General features: G+C 44.0%; 1 protein-coding gene across 3 annotated transcripts in view; it reads right to left on the bottom strand.

Annotated features, from left to right (window-relative positions):
* The window catches only part of LOC147740920 (membrane-spanning 4-domains subfamily A member 4A-like), a 200,401-nt gene that overhangs the window by 21,792 nt on the left and 153,679 nt on the right, over positions 1-24,930 (bottom strand). For all 3 annotated transcript variants that reach the window (XM_086952209.1, XM_086952207.1, XM_086952208.1), the window contains exons 4-5: positions 23,207-23,263; positions 198-374 (exon numbers count right to left, since the gene is read on the bottom strand). In XM_086952209.1, the coding sequence (XP_086808335.1) occupies positions 198-374; positions 23,207-23,263 (234 nt within the window). The remainder of the gene's footprint in view (positions 1-197; positions 375-23,206; positions 23,264-24,930) is intronic.

The following is a 24,930-nucleotide window of genomic DNA, read 5'->3' as shown; positions in this document are numbered from 1 at the left end:
AAATCTCCTTTCCACATTGATCACTATTTCAGAAAAACAAACTCTTTATTGGGAATGCCACTGAATTTCAGCCCGAGATATGTTTTCTAATGAGGGGTGAGGAAGAAGGACGGTTATGTTGCAGGTAGGGGAGGCTACATCATCTTGGGCCACGCCACTGCATGGGGAGGAAGTTCCGTGGAGGACTCAACACTTACCACCAGGCCGGCCTGGTAGCTGCGGCAAGACTGCCCATCATTGCCAGGGAAGTACATGTCACAAGCGGAAGATTCATACGAGTTGACAGACACAAGAATGATATCAATGGAGGTCATGATTATCGCCGGGATAGTAATGATGGTGCTGACAATATTCATAGCCATACTTCCACGCACCTGAAAAAAAACACATGTCTTGGAATTAACAAATGCAGTCAGTGATACAACTGGCAATACATTTATGTGAAAATGGTACTGGAGCAATCAGAGCAAAAAACTGTCAATCTGAATTTTCAGAATATTTTCTGCTTTGATAGATGTGCAGTAGTACTCAGAACTTGGTTGTGGCAGCAAGGGTGTGGGTTTCTGATTGCTGAGCTGAGGTCACACCTTGGCAGAAGTAACTCTAGCTCTAGGAAAAATGTCAGCTCGGGCTTTCAGATCTCTCAGGTGGAAGTGATTACCTGGCGCAGTAACCCCACCTTTGACACATGGGCGAGCACTAGCTTTCTGATCTCTGAGCCCTGAGTCGTGACTTGTGAGCTGTAGCTTTAGTCATGCAGGAAAGTGAACACTCTTTCTCATATATGAGCTGGAGGTGAGTACCAGGCAGCAGTAACCCCACCTTTGGCACATGGGCGAGCTCTAGCTTTTTTGGGCAAGAATCCAGAGCACACTATATACAATTAGATATCGGTCATCTGTTTAACTCTTCTCTCGTTAAGGATAGATCAACCAAATGTATTTTCTCAAAAAGTTTTTATTGTCATCAGTGTTCCCCACTTGGGAATCACTCTGTTTTTCACTTAGCCTACACGTGTTTCATCACAGCATGTGGCTGTGAATCTTCAGGGCTATAAGAAAATAATAGAAAGCAAAAAATGATAAAATGATAAAAATAAGTGGACACAGGTACGTGTGAAAGGAGAAGAAAGGGGGCACCAGTGCAGTGGAAACCAACACAGGAGGGGCATGAGTAGAACAAAATAGGGGGGGGGGGGAAACTTTTAGTGACTTTAAGCACCAGAATTTTATTTCGCTAGCATTTCCATTTCATAATGTCAGAGTTAGTGACATAGAGTAAAGTGTCGTGACATACGGCGCATTTTTAGAAAAAATAGACATGTCCTGATTCTTATCTGAAATTAATACCAAGGTGCGTAGTGAGGTGACTTATTTAAATAGAAAATTAGAAAATTAACATTTTACACTCAGATTTGACCTACAACAAAGAAATATTTATATAGCTGAAATGACTACGTATGCACCATACTTGTGATTGGCTGTATGCTGCTTCAGTGACAGTTGAAGTGGCGAGGGTTTGAAAGACCAGCACCACATGTCTTTGATGACTTTTTAAACTCAATAGTCCATGGTTAATTATAAATGAACACTCCGACATTTGTTAAAAAGACATCTATATCTGTAAATAGCATTGGGTTTGTACTACGAAAATTGTAATCACACGAGTATATAACATCACTCCTTAAAACTTCGAGCAGTTATACCTGTTCGCAAAACTAGTTTATACATTCAGTAAATCTCACGTTTCTAAATAAATACATTAGTCATGGTGAGGCGATTGAGCTGGGGTGCCCGAGTAATGATAATGATAATCTTGAAAAAGCCACAAGTAAATGCCTAAATAAAGCCTTTATACTACTCTCACCACTATTATTAAGTACAGAACCCTGTATCAAGGAGGCATGTGGTAGCAATAAACTATGTCGCTTCACTGAGGTATTATGTCTCATGAAAGTCGCAACGAGCCGATACCAAGTCTAAAGCCAAGAAAATTTCTTACTATTGGCTATTATCTTTATATCATCCCTGGCATACGGTAAGTTCACAAGGTGAGCCGTGTCACTATGAAGAGGTAATGGTGGTCACTTTTATCAGGTCATATTTACGAAGATTTAGTTGTTTTTCGGCCATTCTAGCAATAAGGGAGGTTTAAATGTGCAGCTGCGAAAACAGAATAAGGGGAAAGGAGTTATTACCTGATCTAAACGATCGAGGTGCGTGGTCTGTAGAAAAAACAAGAAAGGAGGGCGGGTTTATTGGTACATTATTTAGACACGCTAATTCGTGTTCTTAAAAATGATGGCTCGAAGGTCAAATAAACTCACCGGGGAACCGGTGATAATTCCAACCCGGTCCTTATCGGGTGGTATATTATGTTCAGACAGGTACGCGGCACCAATCAATATGTCAGGTTGCCGTGAGCGAAAAGCTTTGCTGATAAATGTCAAGGTTTCAAGGTTCCAATTTAAACCGTAATCAGGCTGGAAATAAAGTGAAAGATATCATCAGCGTTAAACGGGGTTCTTCCTCCGTGAGAATGTTCACGAGGAGAGTATGTACCAATAAACCCGCCCTCCTTTCTTGTTTTTTCTACAGACCACGCACCTCGATCGTTTAGATCAGGTAATAACTCCTTTCCCCTTATTCTGTTTTCGCAGCTGCACATTTAAACCTCCCTTATTGCTAGAATGGCCGAAAAACAACTAAATCTTCGTAAATATGACCTGATAAAAGTGACCACCATTACCTCTTCATAGTGACACGGCTCACCTTGTGAACTTAACGTATGCCAGGGATGATATAAAGATAATAGCCAATAGTAAGAAATTTTCTTGGCTTTAGACTAGGTATCGGCTCGTTGCGACTTTCATGAGACATAATACCTCAGTGAAGCGACATAGTTTATTGCTACCACATGCCTCCTTGATACAGGGTTCTGTACTTAATAATAGTGGTGAGAGTAGTATAAAGGCTTTATTTAGGCATTTACTTGTGGCTTTTTCAAGATTATCATTATCATTACTCGGGCACCCCAGCTCAATCGCCTCACCATGACTAATGTATTTATTTAGAAACGTGAGATTTACTGAATGTATAAACTAGTTTTGCGAACAGGTATAACTGCTCGAAGTTTTAAGGAGTGATGTTATATACTCGTGTGATTACAATTTTCGTAGTACAAACCCAATGCTATTTACAGATATAGATGTCTTTTTAACAAATGTCGGAGTGTTCATTTATAATTAACCATGGACTATTGAGTTTAAAAAGTCATCAAAGACATGTGGTGCTGGTCTTTCAAACCCTCGCCACTTCAACTGTCACTGAAGCAGCATACAGCCAATCACAAGTATGGTGCATACGTAGTCATTTCAGCTATATAAATATTTCTTTGTTGTAGGTCAAATCTGAGTGTAAAATGTTAATTTTCTAATTTTCTATTTAAATAAGTCACCTCACTACGCACCTTGGTATTAATTTCAGATAAGAATCAGGACATGTCTATTTTTTCTAAAAATGCGCCGTATGTCACGACACTTTACTCTATGTCACTAACTCTGACATTATGAAATGGAAATGCTAGCGAAATAAAATTCTGGTGCTTAAAGTCACTAAAAGTTTTCCCCCCCCCCCCTATTTTGTTCTACTCATGCCCCTCCTGTGTTGGTTTCCACTGCACTGGTGCCCCCTTTCTTCTCCTTTCACACGTACCTGTGTCCACTTATTTTTATCATTTTATCATTTTTTGCTTTCTATTATTTTCTTATAGCCCTGAAGATTCACAGCCACATGCTGTGATGAAACACGTGTAGGCTAAGTGAAAAACAGAGTGATTCCCAAGTGGGGAACACTGATGACAATAAAAACTTTTTGAGAAAATACATTTGGTTGATCTATCCTTAATGAGAGAAGAGTTAAACAGATGACCGATATCTAATTGTATATAGTGTGCTCTGGATTCTTGCCCAGTCATAATAAGATAGGGGTTCTCATACCTCTTTCTTCACAGAGGTTAAGGTTTTCCTCTGTCCAAGAAGCACCTACTTTGACACCAAACCTATTTAATATTCTACCGTGATAAGTTGAGCGCCAAAAATTTCTGAACACTTCAAAAACCTACTCTTTGACGTTTCAAAGCTCTAGCTTTTTTATCTCTTCACTGGGATTCATTACCTAGCAGCTGTATCTCTAGCTCTGGGACAAAGGTGAGCTATATCATTCTTATCTCTTCAACGGGATTCATTACCTAGTAGCAGTATCTCTAGCTCTGGGACAAAAGTGAGCTCTAGCTTTCTTATCTCTTCACTGGGATTCATTACCTAGCAGCTGTATCTCTAACTCTGGGACAAAGGTGAGCTCTAGCTTTCTTATCTCTTCACTGGGATTCATTAACTAGCAGCTGTATCTCTATCTCTGGGACAAAGGTGAGCTCTATCATTCTTATCTCTTCACCGGGATTCATTACCAAGCAGCAGTATCTCTAGTTCTGGGACAAATGTGAGCTCTAGCTTTCTTATTTCTTCACTGGGATTCATTACCTAGAAGCAGTATCTCTAACTCTGGGACAAAAGTGAGTTCTAGCTTTCTTATTTCTTCACTGGGATTCATTACCTAGCAGCTGTATCTCTAACTCTGGGACAAAGGTGAGCTCTAGCTTTCTTATCTCTTCACTGGGATTCATTACCTAGCAGCTGTATCTCTATCTCTGGGACAACGGTGAGCTCTATCATTCTTATCTCTTCACCGAGATTCATTACCAAGCAGTATCTCTAGCTCTGGGACAAAAGTGAGCTCTAGCTTTCTTATTTCTTCACTGGGATTCATTACCTAGCAGCTGTATCTCTAGCTCTGGGACAAAAGTGAGCTCTAGCTTTCTTATCTCTTCACTGGGATTCATTACCTAGCAGCTGAATCTCTAGCTCTGGGACAAAGGTGAGCTATATCATTCTTATCTCTTCAACGGGATTCATTACCTAGAAGCAGTATCTCTAGCTCTGGGACAAAGGTGAGCTATATCATTCTTATCTCTTCACCGGGATTCATTACCTAGCAGCAGTATCTCTAGCTCTGGGAAAAAAGTGAGCTCTAGCTTTCTTATTTCTTCACTGGGATTCATTACTTAGCAGCAGTATCTCTAGCTCTGGGACAAAAGTGAGTTCCAGCTTTCCTATCTCTTCACTGGGATTCATTACCTAGCAGCAGTATCTCTAGCTCTGGGACAAAGGTGAGCTCTAGCTTTCTTATCTCTTCACTGGGATTCATTACCTAGCAGCTGTATCTCTACCTCTGGGACAAAGGTGAGCTATATCATTCTTATCTCTTCACCGGGATTCATTGCCTAGCAGGAGTATCTCTAGCTCTGGGACAAAATTGAGCTCTTTCATTCTTATCGCATCACCGGTATTCATGTCCTAGCAGCAATGTGTCTAGCTCTGGGACAAAAGTGAGCTCTAGCTTTCTTATCTCTGATCTGGGATTCATTACCTATCAGCAGTATCTCTAGCTCTGGGACAAAGGTGAGCTATATCATTCTTATCTCTTCACCGGGATTCATTACCTAGCAGCAGTATCTCTAGCTCTGGGACAAACGTGAGCTCTAGCTTTCTTATCTCTGATCTCGGATTCATTACCTATCAGCAGTATCTCTAGCTCTGGGACAAAAGTGAGCTCTAGCTTTCTTATCTCTGATCTGGGATTCATTACCTATCAGCAGTATCTCTAGCTCTGGAACAAAGGTGAGCTATATCATTCTTATCTCTTCACCGGGATTCATTACCTAGCAGCAGTATCTCTAGCTCTGGGACAAAGGTGAGCTCTAGCTTTCTTATCTCCTCACTGGTATTCATTACCTACCAGCAGTATCTCGAGCTCTGGGACAAAAATGAGCTCTAGCTCTCTTATCTCTTCACTGGGATTCATTACCTAGCAGCAGTGTCTCTAGCTCTGGGGCAGAGGTGCTCTAGTTTCTTTAATCTAATCTGTGATTCATTTTCTAGCAGCAGTATCTCTAGCTCTGGGACAAAGGTGAGCCCTCCCTAGCTTTCTTATCTCTCCACTGGGAATCATTACCTAGCAGCAGTAACTCTAGCTCTGGGACAAAAGTGAGCTCTATCATTCTTATCTCTTCACTGGGATTCATTACCTAGCAGCAGTATCTCTAGCTCTGGGACAAAAGTGAGCTCTATCATTTTTAGCTCTTCACCTGGATTCATTACCTAGCAGCAGTATCTCTAGCTCTGGGACAAAAGAGACCTCTAGCTTTCTTAGCTCTTCACCGGGATTTATTACCTAGCATCAGTATCTCAAGCTCTGGGACAAAAATGAGCTCCAGCTTTCTTATTTCTTCACTGGTATTCATTACCTACCAGCAGTATCTCTGGCTCTGGGACAAAAGTGAGCTCTATCATTCTTATCTCTTCACTGGGATTCATTACCTAGCAGCAGTATCTCTAGCTCTGGGACAAAAGTGAGCTCTATCATTTTTAGCTCTTCACCGGGATTCATTACCTAGCACCAGTATCTCTAGCTCTGGGACAAAAGTGACCACTAGCTTTCTTAGCAATTCACCGGGATTTATTACCTAGCATCAGTATCTCAAGCTCTGGGACAAAAATTAGCTCTAGCTTTCTTATTTCTTCACTGGTATTCATTACCTACCAGCAGTATCTCTGGCTCTGGGACAAAAGTGAGCTCTATCATTCTTATCTCTTCACCGGGATTCATTACCTAGCAGCAGTATCTCTAGCTCTGGGACAAAAGTGACCTCTAGCTTTCTTAGCTCTTCACCGGGATTTATTACCTAGCATCAGTATCTCAAGCTCTGGGACAAAAATGAGCTCTAGCTTTCTTATTTCTTCACTGGTATTCATTACCTACCAGCAGTATCTCTGGCTCTGGGACATAAGTGAGCTCTATCATTCTTATCTCTTCACTGGGATTCATTACCTAGCAGCAGTATCTCTAGCTCTGGGACAAAAGTGAGCTCTATCATTTTTAGCTGTTCAACGGGATTCATTACCTAGCAGCAGTATCTCTAGCTCTGGGACAAAAGTGACCTCTAGCTTTCTTAGCAATTCACCGGGATTTATTACCTAGCATCAGTATCTTAAGCTCTGGGACAAAAATGAGCTCTAGCTTACTTATTTCTTCACTGGTGTTCATTACCTACCAGCAGTATCTCAAGCTCTGTGACAAAAGTGAGCTCTAGCTTTCTTATCTCTTCACTGGGATTCATTACCTAGCAGCAGTATCTCTAGCTCTGGGTCAAAGGTGAGCTCTATCATTCTTATCTTTGATCTGGGATTCATTACCCAGTGGCAGTTTCCTTAGCTCTGGGACAAACGTAGGCTCTAGATTTCTTATCTCTCCACGAGGATTCATTACCTCGGAGCAGTATCTCTAGCTCTGGGACAAAAGTGAGCTCTAGCTTTCTTATCTCTTCCCCGGGATTCATTACCTAGCAGCAGTTTCTCTAGCTCTGGGACAAAAGTTAGCTCTAGCTTTCTTATCTCTTCACTGGGATTCATTACCTAGCAGCAGTATTTCTAGCTATGGGACAAAAGTGAGCTCTAGCTTTCTTATATCTTCACTGGGATGCATTACCTAGAAGCATTATCTCTAGCTCTGGGGCAGAGGTGAGCTCTAGTTTCTTATATCTAATCTGTGATTCATTACCTAGCAGCAGTATCTATAGCTCTGGGACAGAGGGGAGGTCTTGCATTCTTATCTCATATCTGGGATTCATTACCTAGCAGCGGTATCTCCATGTTTATAAAAGTGTGTGAGTAGCGTTAGAGTCAACTTGTCCGCCTCCCTCCATCTGTTTAGTATGTTATGATAAAAGTATGATCAGCAGTCTAGTTTCACACTCAAGTTCAATTGGCCAATGGGGTAAACAGAAAGGCTGCGTATTCTCGTAGCAAGCTAGCTCTTGGCCTGCCAAAGATAAGCCAGTCTTTGCCCATCTGGAAACCGGAAGAGTAGGCTGCTAGGAATACAGGCATTTGGTTTACTCAAGAAAGTCTCTTCTGGAGCTGCAAATGGTCTGTATGAGGAATATGCAACATTAAACCTTCTTAAGGAGCTACTTCAGTGGAAATTAAGAATCAACTGTGGTCAGAGGGAAGAGTTAAATATTAAACTGAGTCAATATGGTGAGGCGCATGGCACGGTGGTCAAATGCATGTTGTTGAGGATGCGCTCAGTTCCACTCCGAGCCAAAAAATAGCATTGCCAACTAGATGGACAAAATAAATATATTGGTGATCACTGAATCATGGCTTAAGGATTCTTCTGGTAGTCCGTGAGTTGTACAAGATACTCACAAGGAATAGAGAGGGTAGACTTGAAGGTAGGATAGCAAAAATCAACAGCTTAAATGTATAAATCATCGCGGAGGGTGAGGTGGGAAATTGCTGCATTTCAAATTACAAACTGCAATTTCTATGTCAGTCATGAGCTTTTGGGATCACTGACTAAATATCGATAACAAAAATAACGAAGGTCAGAATATTGACTCCCTATCTACAAACAGGTAAGTACAAAAATATCGAACACAAAATATCGTCTTTTAAAATATAGTTTGTAAAAAATATCGAATTTTTAAAATATGTTAAAAGTAATATTAACTTAAATATTAACTATAATTAAATAACACATACTTAAAAAGAATACAAAAATATTAAAATGAATAAATAATATATATATATAAACTCTAAAAAATAAACTTACATCAGCGTTGAATAGCGGGAGAGTAAAATTTACTATTCCCACTCCAGTGAGTGCAATAGTAGGGAAAGCGTTGGATAGCAGGAGGTAAAAATGACTATTCCCACTCCAGTGAGTGCAACTGTAAGGAAAGCGTTGGATAGCGGGAGGGTAACAATTACTATTCCCACTCCAGTGAGTGCAACAGTAGGGAAAACATTGGATAAGCGGAGGGTAACAAGTACTATTCCCAGTCCAGACAGTGCAACAGTAGGGAAAGCGTTGGATAGCATAGGGGTAAAAATTACTATACCCCCTCCAGAGAGTGCAACAGTAGGGAAAGCGTTGGATAGCGGTAGGGTAAAAATGACTACTCCCACTCAAGAGAGTGCAACAGTAGGGAAAGCCTTGGATAGCGGGAGGGTAGATATTACTATTCCCACTCCAGTGAGTTCAACAGTAGGGATAGTAATGATCTAATTTTTAAATAAAAATAAATAATTATCAATACCAATAAAAATTAATTAAAAGTAATTACCAATTACAAAATATTTAATAATTAATAATTATAAATACCAAGAATAGTATTTATTAAAAAATTAAATACCTAATAATAATTCATTAACAACCAATTAATTTTCCATACCACAATTTTGTAATAAGTAATGAAAAAAATAGCAATTAATAATTAATGGACAATAACACAAAAATAATTTCAATAATTACTTAATTACAATTAAATTACTTCCCGTCCTATTCCCCTATAAATCCACAACCCGCTCCGAATAATAAATGAATACAATTAACATAATCATCAATTTTTAAATTACTAACAATTAATTACTAATTAATAAAAATTAATTACCAATTAATAAGTAATTAACAAAAAAATAATTATCAATACCAATAAATAAATAAAAACATGTACTTAATTACAATTACATTACTTTCCACTATATTCCCCTATACACCCACAACCCGCTACAGAACTAAACCACAAAATTAACTTAAAAATAATTAATAATTCCTAAAAATTAATATTTAATTTACTATAATTAAATGACTTCCCACTCTTCTTCCCCTATAAACCCACCACCCGCTATAGAATTAAAATAGGCAAAAATTAAATAACATAAAATTCATAACTAACATACATTTCAAAAAAAATATTCACTTTTTTTTTTAAACAAATATTATTAGTCTGCACATATAAAGAATGCAAAGCTCCGAACCCCGGAGTCTGCTGCACACAGTATTTAAACAATAATGACATCAGCAGACGTTTTCATGGAATACCAACACCCCCCCTCACCAAACCCCCCCCCCCGCCCCATTGCACTGCTGCTGTGTACTAGATAGCAAAGAAAAGTCAATATATACAGTGAATACATGCCAATACCATCAGAGCACCACCCGAGCCCAGTCAACGACCCCCATCTGTTAAATTGTCGGAAGGGCCATGCAAAACACTTAAAAAAAATCGATATTATTAAAAATTCGATCTATTTTAATGCCTATATTATTTACTTTGATATTTTGACAGTAGATATAACTTACCTGCATTTCGATATTATCCGCCACTGTAGGAAGGTGGATATCTGACTATATGGTTACCCCAACTTTTTGATGAATATAACAAAAGGGGGGAGGGAGAGAAACTTGTGGATTCAGTCTCCCCTGGTAATCCGTTTAAACAAAATAGAATCCACACAGAAGGTGGTAGTGATTCCTAAAGTGATGGGGAGCACACAGTGTTGTTTAAGTGCCCCTCACACGTCAACAGGCCCCTTGGTGTCATACTTCATCATCGGGGCCTTCGCACCCCTCTACGGGATGCGGCGTGCTACGACTCACGAATACGTAGGAGCCCTGATAGTGAACTATGTGTTTTTGTGTGTGAGACAGTGATTATGATGTTTACTATGTTTTTCACCCTACAGGTTCTTCAAACGCCAATTGGGCCCAACAGAGCTTATTCGCATTTCTACACTAATAGGTACATTTCACCTAGTGTTTTTTGTAAAATACACTTTCACATTTTACATCCATGTGAGTAAGGTGAGGATAACCGTGCATATCCTCGTCCTGAAGAAGGAGTCGTTGAACTCCGAAACATGTCGACGCATTTCATAGAGGTTGATATACCCTAATACGTATATCTGTCAACCTCACCTTGCACCTTTTTAACAATACCAGCCGAGGACATATTAATTATTTTTTCCTACAAGCCAGGTATTTTTTAAACCCTCACTCTTTTTCACCTCACCACTCACAATCACTCTCTCACACACAAAAACACATAGTTCACTATCAGTGCTCCTACGTATTCGTGAGTCGTAGCACGCCGCATCCCGTAGAGGGGTGCGAAGGCCCGATGATGAAGCATGACACCAAGGGGCCTGTTGGTGTGTGAGGGGCACTTAAACAACAATGTGTACCCCAACCTTTTGCCTGGTGTTTTGCTGGTTTTCGACTTAGTTGGCCTGGGATCCTGCTATTCAGGGCCCCAGTCTATCTGCTTTCTCTATAAAATGGACTCCATGCACTTTCGGTACATACCAGATAGGTTACTGGGTCACCCTTGTGAGCCCCTGTATAGTGTACCATAGGTACCCAGGGCATAGGTGCACCTTAGGCCTACCAGGGGCTGCAGCATGTATTGTGCCACCCCTGGTTTGCCTTCTAAACTGACACCACAGGTCTGTTCAAACAGCCTAGGTAAGGTGGTGTGATCACCCCTTACTTAGATATAGTATCACTATATCTACCTTTATATATAGACACATATACACCTATAAGCCACTCCTATGGTAGGCCTCGACAAACCTGGAGGCAGGGTGCTTGGTTTTATGTGAGAGGGTGCCCAAGCATGTTCTATGATATAGCCATACCATATACTCTTAAGTGCATTATAATCCTTCTGGTTATTGCTAACTTTGGTTTGGCTTTATCAAAACATGTTGTGTAAGGTGTCAAACACTTTGGAATATTACCCCCCCCCCCCCGCCAGTCCTGGCAGCGAGGGTAGCATTCCACCCTTCTAGAGGGAGAAGACATGTAGTTACTGCTTTACCCAGTTAAAGTTAAACTAGAGCCTCAGCATCACAAAATGGATGCTGCTGCCACAGACACGAGTCTGACCTTCTGCTGCTGGACGAAACTCCGGCAGGGGAGGCCTGGACAATAGGTTTCCTGTCCAGGGAGGTGCCAGCACCTCCCCAGACAGGGTTTTGTGTATTGACGCAGGGAGGGCTGCATCAGCAGATGCTTTTCCAGACACTGCCTGGGGCACACAAGGTGCTCCATGCATGGCCCGGTTCAAACCAGCTGCTGGGGCACTCCAGCCTAGCTCTGGCATGAAACTGGACAAAGGGGAAAGGGGTGTAACCACCCTCTTCTCAGGTCCACCCATAGAAGGGACCTAACCAGGTAGTCCAGCCCCCATCCTTAGTATAAGTATAGGAGCTGTGTCCCCAGGACTTTAGATTATCCTGGACGAATCTTTGAAAGACATATCTTGGACCTTCGACATTCCATTCTGACTGGAAGATGGAAGACAACTCCCTTGTGGTCAAGGAGTGACCACCCTGGGCAAACAGGCACCAACAGCAACTTCTCCGGTCTGCAGTTTCAAGGCTCCCGTCGGAACCCGAAGACTCTGCGACTCAAGAACTGGACTTCCAGACTTCTCTGACCCCGACCCACATCCACAGCAAAGCTGAGACCCGTGGCGGACACGAGAGACGTGGGACCGGACATCTTGGACATCCTGCATTTTGCTACCTGCACTCCTTTCCTGAAGCCTCAGTAAGTTGTGCATTGGGGTACCAGAAGCCCCAGCCCGAGCACCATTTGCACCAAAGCCCAGGCCCCCACACTCCGCCAGTGTCCCGTAGGCCCTGCCTTTGCATTGGAGCTCGACGCGTCTTCCTGGTTCCTTTCCCGTTGGCTAGTGAGCCCCCTGAAGACGCCATTTTGAATCTACTTACCCTCGTTAAATAAATTTGGTACCTTGCCCTGCTGGTTCCTGCCATGACTGCCATGACTGTTGGGAGTACAGTCCCAGGAGGGACTGCACCGAATCCTTCTGCCCGCCGCCAACAGGGGACAGAGACTACATCCCCCAGCGTCCTTCAGTGCTTCCTGACGCTGGGCAGCGCGTCACTGTTGGAGCGTCTTAAATCCATCCGAGGGCTCCCGCAGCGTGGGATCCTCGTTAAACAAATTTGGTATCTTGCCCAGCTGGTTGCTGTCACGACTGCCACAACTGTTGAGAGAACAGTCCCAGGAGGGACTGCACCGAAACCTTCTGCCTGCCGCCAACGGGGGACAAAGACTACATCCCCCAGCGTCCTTCAGTGCCTCCTGACGCTGGGCAGCGCGTCACTGCTGGAGCGCCTTAAATCCATCCGAGGGCTCCCGCAGCGTGGGACCCTCGTTAAACAAATTTGGTCCACCCATAGAAGGGACCTAGCCAGGTAGTCCAGCCCCCATCCTTAGTATAAGTATAGGAGCTGTGTCCCCAGGACTTTAGATTATCCTGGACAAATCTTTGAAAGACATATCTTGGACCTTCGACATTCCATTCTGACTGGAAGATGGACGACACCTCCCTTGTGGTCAAGGAGTGACCACCCTGTGCAAACAGGCACCAACAGCAACTTCTCCGGTCTGCAGTTTCAAGGCTCCCGTCGGAACCCGAAGACTCTGCGACTCAAGAACTGGACTTCCAGACTTCTCTGACCCCGACCCACATCCACAGGAAAGCTGAGACCCGTGGCGGACACGAGAGACGTGGGACCGGACATCTTGGACATCCTGCATTTTGCTACCTGCACTCCTTTCCTGAAGCCTCAGTAAGTTGTGCATTGGGGTACCAGAAGCCCCAGCCCCGAGCACCATTTGCACCGAAGCCCAGGCCCCCACACTCCGCCAGTGTCCCGTAGGCCCTGCCTTTGCATTGGAGCTCGACGCGTCTTCCTGGTTCCTTTCCCGCTGGCTAGTGAGCCCCCTGAAGACGCCATTTTGAATCTACTTACCCTTGTTAAATAAATTTGGTATCTTGCCCTGCTGGTTGCTGTCATGACTGCCACAACTGTTGGGAGAACAGTCCCAGGAGGGACTGCACCGAATCCTTCTGCCCGCCGCCAACGGGGGACAAAGACTACATCCCCCAGCGTCCTTCAGTACCTCCTGACGCTGGGCAGCACGTCACTGCCGGAGCACCTTAAATCCATCGGAGGGCTCCCGCAGCCAAGCTCGGGCCAAGGGCGGGCCCGACATGCGCCAGTTAGAAGCCGGAGGAGGCCGGGCCGGGCAACCCCCCTAACCTACCTGGACTTTGGAACCCCGCTTGGAACCCCTGACCATTTGCTCCACTGCCTGCGCCTTCCTTGTCATACATCTGAGGAGGTGAGGACATCTTTATTGTGCCCCCGCTGTGACTGTTTATAGCTTAAAAGTCTCAGCATAGTTGGGGGAGCAAAACTACCATCGTGGACTTTTACACTGTGGGGAGACACAGAGGAGTGGAGTAGAAGCTTTGTAGTGCCTCATAGACTTTGGGCTCTGTTGCCTGGGTGGTCGGTTCTATTCCAGGGGATCCTCATCAATAGTCATAAGCATTACAATATTCCCGCCGATGCGCAGGACCCCGGAAACACTATTATATATGTGCCCCACACATATATATATATATATATATATATATATATATATATATATATATATATATATATATATATATATATATATATATGTATATATATATATATATATATATATATATATATATATATATATATATATATATATATTTTTCCCTCTTTGTTTTTTAAAATGCACGAGCACTTTATTGATCGCCATTATCTCCTATGCTGTATGGAGAACCAGTATGCATTAGCACTTTTCAATATGTCCGCCACTATTTCTACGTAATGTTGGCTTAGTCCTCTTTTTATTGTTATGAAGAGATGGAGCTTAAATGGCGATTTTTCACATTGCACATTGACACTGAGGAAGCCGTTTTACGGCGAAACGCGTTTGTCTTTGGAAGGGGTGACGGGGGTCTGTCAATAAATCTAAAAGTATCCAGCTTCGAGTGCCGTCTGCTTTCTTGGATGTGAGCGAGCGTGTAGCAATATATATATATATATATATACATAAGCAATTGCAATCTACTAAACACCAGAGCTGAATCATGCTGTAAGGAATTTTCACCATACATGAAAAACATGCATTAGAAACAGGAAAAACAACAACAACAATTGTTTAGAAACTGTTTTAATGCTCAGCAAACAGTAGTAATTCACATAAATAACTGAAAGCATAAAAAGCTCCCAGGCTGCATTGCAAACACCCAGTCTAAAAAGACTGAAAAGCTAACCTGTAGCTGCATAGCAATAAACTGACACTGTGCCTTTAAGGCACTCCTGACCCCCAGCTTCCCATCATGCCTCAGGGGTGACAGTTAGGTCAGTTGTTCTTTCCGGCTCCTTCAGGAAGGATCCTGGAAACACAGCTCCACTTTTTTCTGACTTTTGTCAGAAAATCTTTTCACTTTTCACAACTTTTATTCCTTACTTCCACGTTTTTCATCTTTGGAAGAGGCTGTCTTTTTCTGACAGGCTTGGGCATTTTTGACAACTTAAAATGCCATCTCTTTTTGACTCTTGCCCTTCTTATGGTAAAAAGAAGGCCAAAACAGACAATCATGAGGTCTGTATTCTTTGTCTACCGGAGGATCATGATCCTAAGACCTGCCCTCAATGCCAAAACCTGTCCAGAAGAACCTTGAAGGACAGGGAAAGAATTTGCCTGTATGGCCTGGCAGATAAGTCATCTAGAGGGAGAACTCCAGTAAGAAAGGTCTCCAAGAGGTCTAGAACACCTTCTAGAAGCAAGACCTCCCGTCCTTCTACTTCAGCGTCGGGCTCGGCACTAAGACCAGCTCTTCAGGTGGGTCATTTATCCAAGAAAAGACCTTCGACAGCGGGCTCGCTGTCGAGAAAAGTTACGTCATCGACGTCGAAGATTCATCCTCCGCCGTCGTCAACCCGGCGACGATCGGCGTCGAGGAGTGTCACCCCTCCGCTGTAGTCAACCTGGAGACAATCGGAGTCAAGGAGCAAAACCCCTCTGCCTTCGTCAACTCGGCGACGATCGGCGTCGAGGAGCGAAGACCCTCTGCCGGCGTCGGCATGACGTTCGGCGTCGAAGGCAGGCTCACTTCTGCCATCTCAGTTCCATCAGCGTTCGACGTCGAGAGCTAAGAGTTCTCCGCCGTCGTCGACGAACGGCGCCGAGGAGGTCCCCGACGTCGTCTCGACGGCGTTAGGCGTCGAGGGCGAAAAATACACCTGCGCCGTCGTCTCGTAGACCTGCGACGTCGAGATTGGACACAGCTCCGCCGTCATCTAGACGACGCTCAAGCCATGTACGCAAGTCTCCTTCAAGACAAAAGGAGGCTTCTTCGGCTGCTCAGTTGTCCCCACGATGGCGGCTGCCCTTACATCACTGGCAGGATTTAGGGGCGACAAGGCGAATGCAGGAGTATGCCAGTCCAGTGCATAGGTCTCCTCTTCAGAGACTGGTGGAGGAGGTGGACAGAGTGAGTTCTCCCAGGAACAGGAACGAGAGGTCCCCTGAGGGAAGGCACTACAGATCACGTTCCCCGAGGCGAGAGGAAGGCACACTCAGATCTCGAGAAAGGAGGCGCAGTGCTCATCGTCGAAGAAGAACATCATCTACTTCCTCGACTTCCTCTAACCGTTCCTCCAAGAGGGATTATTCCCCCATGCTGTCGGACAGCCCTATTTCCAGGGTCTCTCTAATAGATGACATTAATACATACCATGAGGTTCTGCAGAGAGGTGCTCAGAAACTCAATATTGAGATGTCTGTTCCACAAGTCACAACAACACTTCATCAGAAGGGATGAAAGAGGTAGCCGAAGGGATGAAGAACAGCCGCCTGAAACTGAACTCGGACAAGACGGAAGTCCTCATCCTGGGATCTTCACCCTCCACCTGGGACGACTCCTGGTGGCCCCCCGCCTTAGGCAGCGCACCCAAACCATCAGACCAGGCACGCAACCTGGGCTTCATCCTGGACTCCTCCCTCTCCATGACCAGACAAGTCAACGCCGTCTCCTCGTCGTGCTTCAACATCCTGCGCATGCTACGGAAGACCTTCCGGTGGATCCCCACCAAAACCAGGAAGACGGTCACCCAGGCCCTCGTCACCAGCCGTCTGGATACGGCAACTCCCTCTACGCCGGAACCACCGCCAAACTCCAGAAGAGACTCCAGCGGATCCAGAACGCCTTAGCACGACTCATCCTGGACATCCCCCGCCGCAACCACATCTCCGGACACCTGAGAGACCTGCACTGGCTCCCGGTCAACAAGAGAATCACCTTCCGTCTCCTCACCCACGCACACAAAGCCCTACACAACCAAGGCCCAGGATACCTCAACAGCTGCCTCAACTTCTACGCTCCCAAACGCCAGCTTCGATCGACCGGCCACGCCCTCGCCGCCGTCCCCCGCATCCGAAGAGCCACCACAGGGGGAAGGTCCTTCTCCTACCTCGCCGCCAAGACTTGGAACTCCCTCCCGACCCACCTCCGCCTGACCCAGGACCACCTCGCCTTCAGGAAGCAGCTCAAGACCTGGCTGTTCGAGCCGTAGCGGACCCCCCTCCCCTAGCGCCTTGAGACCCTCCGGGTGAGTAGCGCGCTATATACATTCTTTGATTGATTGATTGATAGAAGACTGCGTCTCGACCGTTGCTTCCATTGGTTCCTGGGATCCTTGACCCGGCCATGGACACGTTCCTATCTCCAGCAACCATTAAGGCGGTGCCGGCTCGCATCTAGAAGAAATACAAGCCGGCTACCTCGGATTTGGTCTTCGTTAAGACGGACCCTCCTGCAGACTCAGTCATCGTAGAGGCAGCGCGAAAGACGCATGCTGTGATGGCTACTTCTTCTGTTCCGCCGGATAAAGAGAGCAGGTCCCAGGACTCGTGGGGTCGCAGGGCCTGCAATTCTGCTGCAGCTACCCTTAAGGTATCAGCGCGGCTGCGTTGCTAGGCCGCTATGAAAGAGCTTTATGGGGCTCTTTGGAGCGATTCAAAACCAAGCTCCCAAAGGAAGATCAAAAGGACTTTGACGAGATAGTCACTGAAGGATCTTTGGTGGCGAATCAAATAATTAACACAGCGGCAGATGGTGCAGTGCTATCAGCGCACTCTTACGCGCATGGAATATGCGCCAGAAGATCATCCTGGTTGAGATTGACAGGACTAAAACCAGGTGCGCAGCAGAGGATCTTGAACCTCCCTTTCTCTGGCTCTTCTCTCTTCGGCACACACGCAGATGAAGAGATGAGTAGGATGAAGACCGAGTTGGACACCCTCAAGGCGGTTGGGTTGGAGAAAAAAAAGAATTTAAACAACGCTACAAACCCAACTAGCGCAAGGGGCCTCAACAGAGGGTTCAAACCCCTCAGTGGTCCCAGAACAAGAACCAGGGGAAGTCCCAGTTCGGGGAGGAAAGTCCAACAGAGGTAGAGGTGGTCACTAACAGCAGTCCTCTACCACAGCGAGAGCGGGAGGGAAGTCATGAGCAGTGACTTCCTCTGCCGCCGTCGCCCACTCCAGTGGGAGGAAGTGCTTCACAACATCTGGCAGAGTGGGACAGCATCACAAGAGATCGTTGGGTGCTGAATATACTGCACAATGGACACACGCTACGTTTCCGTGGGCTACCAAAGGACATACCACCGAAAAAGTCTCGTCCTCATCAGTTAAAGCTGCTTCAAAAGGAGGTGAAGGCTCTTCTTCAAAAGCAAGCTATAGAGGAGGTTCCACCCTCTCAGAGAGGTAGAGGGGTTTACTCGAGGTACTTTCTTGTCCCCAAAAAAGATCAGGAGTACAAGTTTCGACCTATCCTGGACCTTCGACTTCTGAACAAGGTCATAGTGAAGGAGAAGTTTTGCATGTGGGCCCTTCACCAAATATGTCCACATCTGCAAATAGGGGATTGGATGTGTTCGGTTGACCTCAAGATGCGTACTTCCATATTCCTATTGCAAAACGTCATCGCAAAAACCGACGGTTTGTGGTCGGCCACAAGCATTACCAGTACAAAGTCCTGCCCTTTGGACTCAAGTCAGCTCCACGAGTCTTCACTGCACACAACTCCTGTGGGCCTCCTACTTCCTAACCTTGGGTCGATTAGTGTAGCCCCAGTCATTCCACAGGACCTAGGCCTGCTTTCTAATTCTCTTGTAGTACTTATACCACTTTCTTAGTATATGGTTTGTGAGGCCCCTAGGGCATAACGTATACTGTGCAACTTATCATATATTAACTGTGTGACTTGTATTGTATTTTTACCTCTGACCTCATAAAGAGTGCAGAGGGGTTGTGTTTAGATTAAATACATATATATTTGATATATACCTAGTGTGGTGTCCTTTTATTTGGTATTCAAGGGATTATATATGGTTAAACAACTTGCTTAACTCGCCTACTAAAGTCTTAGCCTGAAGACTGCTGGTTCATGCTATCACTAGGATAGCTTTCTATAAGGTTGACTTTACAACAACCATCAATAAGGGTCGATTAGACGGGTGCAAGGTGCCCACTAGAACTAGTGGACATCATATGCCAGGCTACCTTCTCACAGCCACTATATTATGTCCTTTCGATATTAAGTCCATTCTATATTTTGACTTCGATATTCTGTCCATTTTATATTTTTTACTCGATATTGTGTCTAGTTACTGAGCTTTTGCTGATTCACTCCCAGGAACAGTAAATACTTCCAGCCAGTCTTTAGTGTACGTAACTTTGCATGTGTTCCACAAACACTGGTATGTGATCAGTTCAACGTTTGGGTTGAGTCAGAGGAAAGATCAGAGGTAGAAAATTAAGCATCACTGGATTAAGGCGGTTTGTACGGGGGTCTACCTACCATGCAAGTCATCAATTCAATGGGATATTTGCCTTTTCAGAAATCATAAGGGTAGTTAACCAGTTAGTCTTTCCATGGGCTGATTACTGAGGGATCCCTTTGTTGAGAAGTTACCAAATACTCAAATTATCACATATGGTAGAAGAAAAGAGGACATAAATGACAACTAGCGGTTAGGCAAAATTATGGAACATGCCTTTATCTTATTTACTATAATTTACTTTAATGTAGGTACTAACCAAGGGCATGCAAGAGTGGAGATGATGGGAGATAGAAACTAAAGAGACTCAACTTGAGGGGTGGATTACTTTGGCATTAGATGTAGTAGCACCCGTAAAGTGAATGCCCAAAAACAGGCTGTCCCCATCAGCACCATGGTATTTTTTGTCATTGGCAAAGTACTACTCCAAACATTTAGAGGAGTCCTAGAGAAAATTTGAAAACCATCTTACCCAAGTGAGTTGAAATGTTGTAGAAAGGCATTCTACAACTATACAGCCTGGAGGAAATTCCTTATGTAAAGTCTTTAAAATTGTCAAGCACCTTTTTTCACTTCCAAGTAAAATACAATGATAGAGACCTTCTTTGAGCCATATGACTCTCCGTTTTTTGAAGAAGAGAATACACTATGAGCATTCACTAGTGATTGATAGGAATTTCGAAGCATAGCAGCTCTGCAACTAAAGAGGTGAACTGGAGACAGAAAGCTCTCCTAGGTTGATCCATTTCAGGAATTTAGCCTAGACGAAGAGGCATGCGGGAAGGACCAAATCTGGATCCCCAGATCACCTATGTCCAGGTTCAATCTTCAATCTGGGAAGCCATTCCACCCCAGCTTAGGCATCTTTGGAGAGGGCAATGCTACCTAAATTGTGGAAAGAAGCAAGGTGCATCGTCTACTGAAAAAACCTACAGTGTACCCAAAAGCAATGTGAGGCAACTGCTCTCTATTTGTGCTATCATTTCCTGCATAGGTGCAGGAATGCTGTGTTAGCATGAAATTATAATCTTATCCACTACCAAACTGCGAACTAGAAGTATTCTAAGCAGGTTTCAGGGAGAAGTGTGGCTCACTGGTTAGAGGAGGCATACCCTGAAGCAGGGTTCAATTCCCGACGCGGCAGGGTCTTGAGCCCAATTGTCCACAGACTCCATAATTCTCGCTTCGGTGCCCACTCTAATCACGGGTTCACACTCTGCAACTCTGGGCATTAAGCTTGCTTAATCTCTACAACGGCCCCCCCGCGGCGGGATGCCTGGCTTTCACCTTGGGGATGCCCAGTACGGGTTATCTCACAGGGAAAAGCCAGGACGGGTTCCCAAGGCAAGCGCCGAGATGCCCTAGGGTAAGTCGAGCGCTATATAAGAACACACATACATACATACAGAAGCCATACTACTGGCACTAACAGGTCATATCCGGATGGCCTTGGTATGAGTCAGATTCAGTCCCCTGATTGGGGCCTGGTGACTTTGGTCCCACACCCACTCCAAAAACTCAGTAAGGAACCCAGGTGTGTTAACAGAGGAGTTGTTTACTTTTACTCACTAATTAAAACAGGTTTCAATTATCTGAAGATGCTACGCAAGGTTCTAACTCTGCTAGTGGTTTCTGTTATAATATTGTCATGAACTGACTATTGGCATGGGTTATATCTTGGACTGCAAAGGAAAGTAATTCAAAGCCTTAACACGTTCAGGATGCTGTGTCCACGGTCCTGTTTGGAGTACCATCTCAAAGCTCAGCGTGGCAGCATCTTAGAAGGCTTCACAAGGCTTTCAGTTCATCAACGGACTATTTTCAAAACATTGTATAAGTGTCACAGAACTTTTAATAAAATGAATGTACTGAATATTTGAGGTTCTCTGTGGAGAACTAAACCAAATAAATTAACTTGAACTTGAATAAAATTGCTGCACAGACTGAAATAACCTGTCCCAAAGTGTGCTCTTCAATCTGGGGACAGCAGGCTAATGAAAGTACCTAGTTTCAGGTACAGAAAGCTAAGTGTTCGGGCTAGCTCGATACTAGCGCCTACGTTACGGAACTTCTGCCTGGATTCTATGAGGGAAAAGGGACATTTTGTAAAGTTTTGAAAGAACCTAGAATTCTGGATTTTTCCTAACTAGGATAGCAGATAGCTGCTCTGGAAGAGGTACTTATGAATTCTAGCACAAGGTCACAAATTTACGCTTAACAAATATTGTTCTGCTTCATCATCATTATCAGTGAGAGGAGGTGGAGGAGAAGGAGTTATATATTTGATTGATAACATATTGAACGGCTAAGACATTACAAAATAACAAAGGAGTATATGGGAGAAGTGTTATGCTTTTTAAGTGCATTTTCAGTAGGATTTAGTTCAAGTAGAGTTCAAACAAGAAGGCTTTACGCTTTTCTTCTAAAAGGAAGAGAGACATTGGCTCAGTCAGATTTTCATTACCTTGTGCTTAATCTTCTTTTTCTTTTTTAAAGTAAAATTATTGGTGCCCATCAAAAATGTATAGCAGCTGGATTTCTTGACCTTACAGTTTCTGTAGAAAACACTAAACACTGAGTGGAATCTAGCATCAGAATGTTCTTCTCAGTGGGGACGACAGTAGAGGAGATTCAGCCTGAGGACTTTATATTGTATTTAGTTTCCTCCAGAATTTGGGGATATTCAGTCACCAATGAACCTGAAGTCTACCAAGACCTTAACTTAATCCTACCCTTATCATAGCATTTACTCTAACCCAGAACCTGAACCTTAAGCCTAACAGTAAGCATTCCCCTTGCATTAAGCCCAATCCTTAGCTTAAGCCCACCTCTAAACCTATAATATTCTCTAACCCAGTCTAATGCTGAGCATCAACTTCACCCTAAGCCTAAATCTTACCATAAACATAAGCCTACCTTTTACCTTGGCATTTATTCTAACTGAAACCTAACCCTGAACCTAAGCTTAACCCTAAGCCTCACCCTAAGCCTAGCTCTTTCCATACAACGTACCCTAACCTGATCCTAAGTCTAATACTAAGCATTTCTCTCCCCATCGGCCCAATCCTAAACATAGCCCTAGCCCTTACTCTAAGCATAATCCTAAACCGTATCCTAAGAATAATCCTTCTTAAGCACTAACACTAAAGAAATCCTCATAAACCCCTATCTCTAACATAGTAAATTAAGTTTTTTATGTAGTTTTATGTAGATGTTTTGGAATCGATGAAGCAGGAGTGCACTGCTGAGGAACCACACGAATGCCCTACAATTGTTTTACTGAGGTAACCACCAACTAAATACAAATAAAACATTCAACTGATAATCCTTGGCCCATCTAATCTTGTGGTAACCTGAGGAGTCGGCACTTACAGTCACTTGTCAACAGAGCTCCTATTTTAAAAAATGGGCAAAAAATGTTCAACAAGCATTTTCCATTTCAGAATAAAAACAAAACCCGTAGACCGAACCATTTCCCTTTAATCATAGAAATTCTCCAGGCAGAAACATTGAGCTTCTTGTCAACACCAAACTTACCAGCCCTGAAGTACCTTTTTTCTCAGCTGCCACCGAAATTGCCCCAGAAATAATGTACTGTGAAACAAAGGAAAAGTCAATTAGATTTAGCCATCTATCCATCCATCCATCCACCTATATCCATCCATCCACCAATCCTTTATTTTAGATATTTACAGAGCAGAGTCGTTGCACCAGACAAACTGGAGAACTTTGCAGAAAACAAAAAGAGGAAAAAAAACGTAATTATCCAGTAGGAAAGGTTGTATGTCATAAAACTGAGTTCTTATATCAGCACACAAAAATATTATCAAATATGTTTTCAATCTCACATGAACATCTGTGTTTTGTAAAATTACCATAGATCTATTGGGAGACACATTTATTCCTTTGTCTCTTCAGGTTGGGGCATGCATGTGCAATAATGTCTAAAGAATTTGGTTGATGAGCCCATGTGGCAGCTACTAGAATGAGGGTGGGAGACAACTGCCTGAGCTTCCAAACCAGAAATGGAAGAAGAGGGCGAGGCGGAAAAGACTAGGCTGACCAATACATCCATAGGGCATTGCCGCAGGATAGCGGGTGTGGGAACCTGGAGGCGAAATTTGGGCATTTTGCATTCTATGTCCGTCGCAAAAAGATCTATTTGTGGAAATCTCCATTTGTGGAAGTATGGGAGTAGGACTTTAAGGTTGGTGTTCCCATTCGTGGACTTGTTGTCGAATCCTGCTGAGGAGGTCAGCAAAGTTGTTGTCCGTCCCTGGGAGGTGTTCTTCTAGTACATGGATATTGTGATGTAATGCCCAATGTCAAATGGTCTGAGAGAGGCATGGCAACTGTAGCGAGTGTCCCCCCTTGTTTTTAGGTCTCACCTGACCCAGCGATTGCGCTGGTCTGGCGAGACTTTAAGTAGGGGCTTCAAAAATTGCTACCACCAGCCTACAGCTTGCAGTGTATGTGCGCGGGCACGCGCTTATGAACAGAGGTGCCATATGGCATTCCTCATGCTCATTAAGCGCAACGCTCACCGCGCGTTTGATTGCGCGCACCACTCCCTGTTGCGCCCATTTGACTTACAACATGCTTTCTCTTTCCATAAACTCGATGTTAGTGTTCCTTTATTTTTAGATGCTTTTAGTATTACTGTTTTGTGACTTGACTTAAGGAACATTAAGGAAATGTTACCGTGATACTGGACAACGTTCACAGTGTTTATTTCTGATCGCAGCGGCTGCTTCATGTCCGATGCACCATTCAGGGTTGGCGCTTTCATGAGGACATGATGAGGAAGCTGAAAACTTTTGGCCTATTCTCTTTAAAAGCACAGCATGTTGGCGACTGGTTAGTCGATTAGACCTATGTAGCACTTTAGATCTCAAAGCGCTATGGTGGGTGCAGCAGTTATAACTCATGAAATATGGGGTGCAACTCATAAGGAGGGAGCAGGTTTGCGTGCACATTGGTTGCAACCGAACTCTTAAGATGATGGGCTGTGTGTATCCATTATCAGCACTCAGTCTTCGCTAAGTGATCTTGTTTTGTTGTTAGGTCAATGCTTTGCTGCGCCCCTTTGACTTACAACGTGCTTTGTCTTTCTCCAAACTCGATGTTTGTGTTCCTTTATTTTGAGATGCTTTAAGTATTACTGTTACACACACAACCACACACACAACTACAACCACACACACAACCGCAACCACACACAACCAAAACCACACACACAGCCAGACACACAACCAACCGCA

The sequence above is a fragment of the Lissotriton vulgaris genome, chromosome 1_1 (assembly GCF_964263255.1).
Source record: "Lissotriton vulgaris chromosome 1_1, aLisVul1.2, whole genome shotgun sequence".
In the NCBI taxonomy this organism is placed as follows: domain Eukaryota; kingdom Metazoa; phylum Chordata; class Amphibia; order Caudata; family Salamandridae; genus Lissotriton; species Lissotriton vulgaris.
This window is presented reverse-complemented; position numbering and strand designations above follow the sequence as displayed.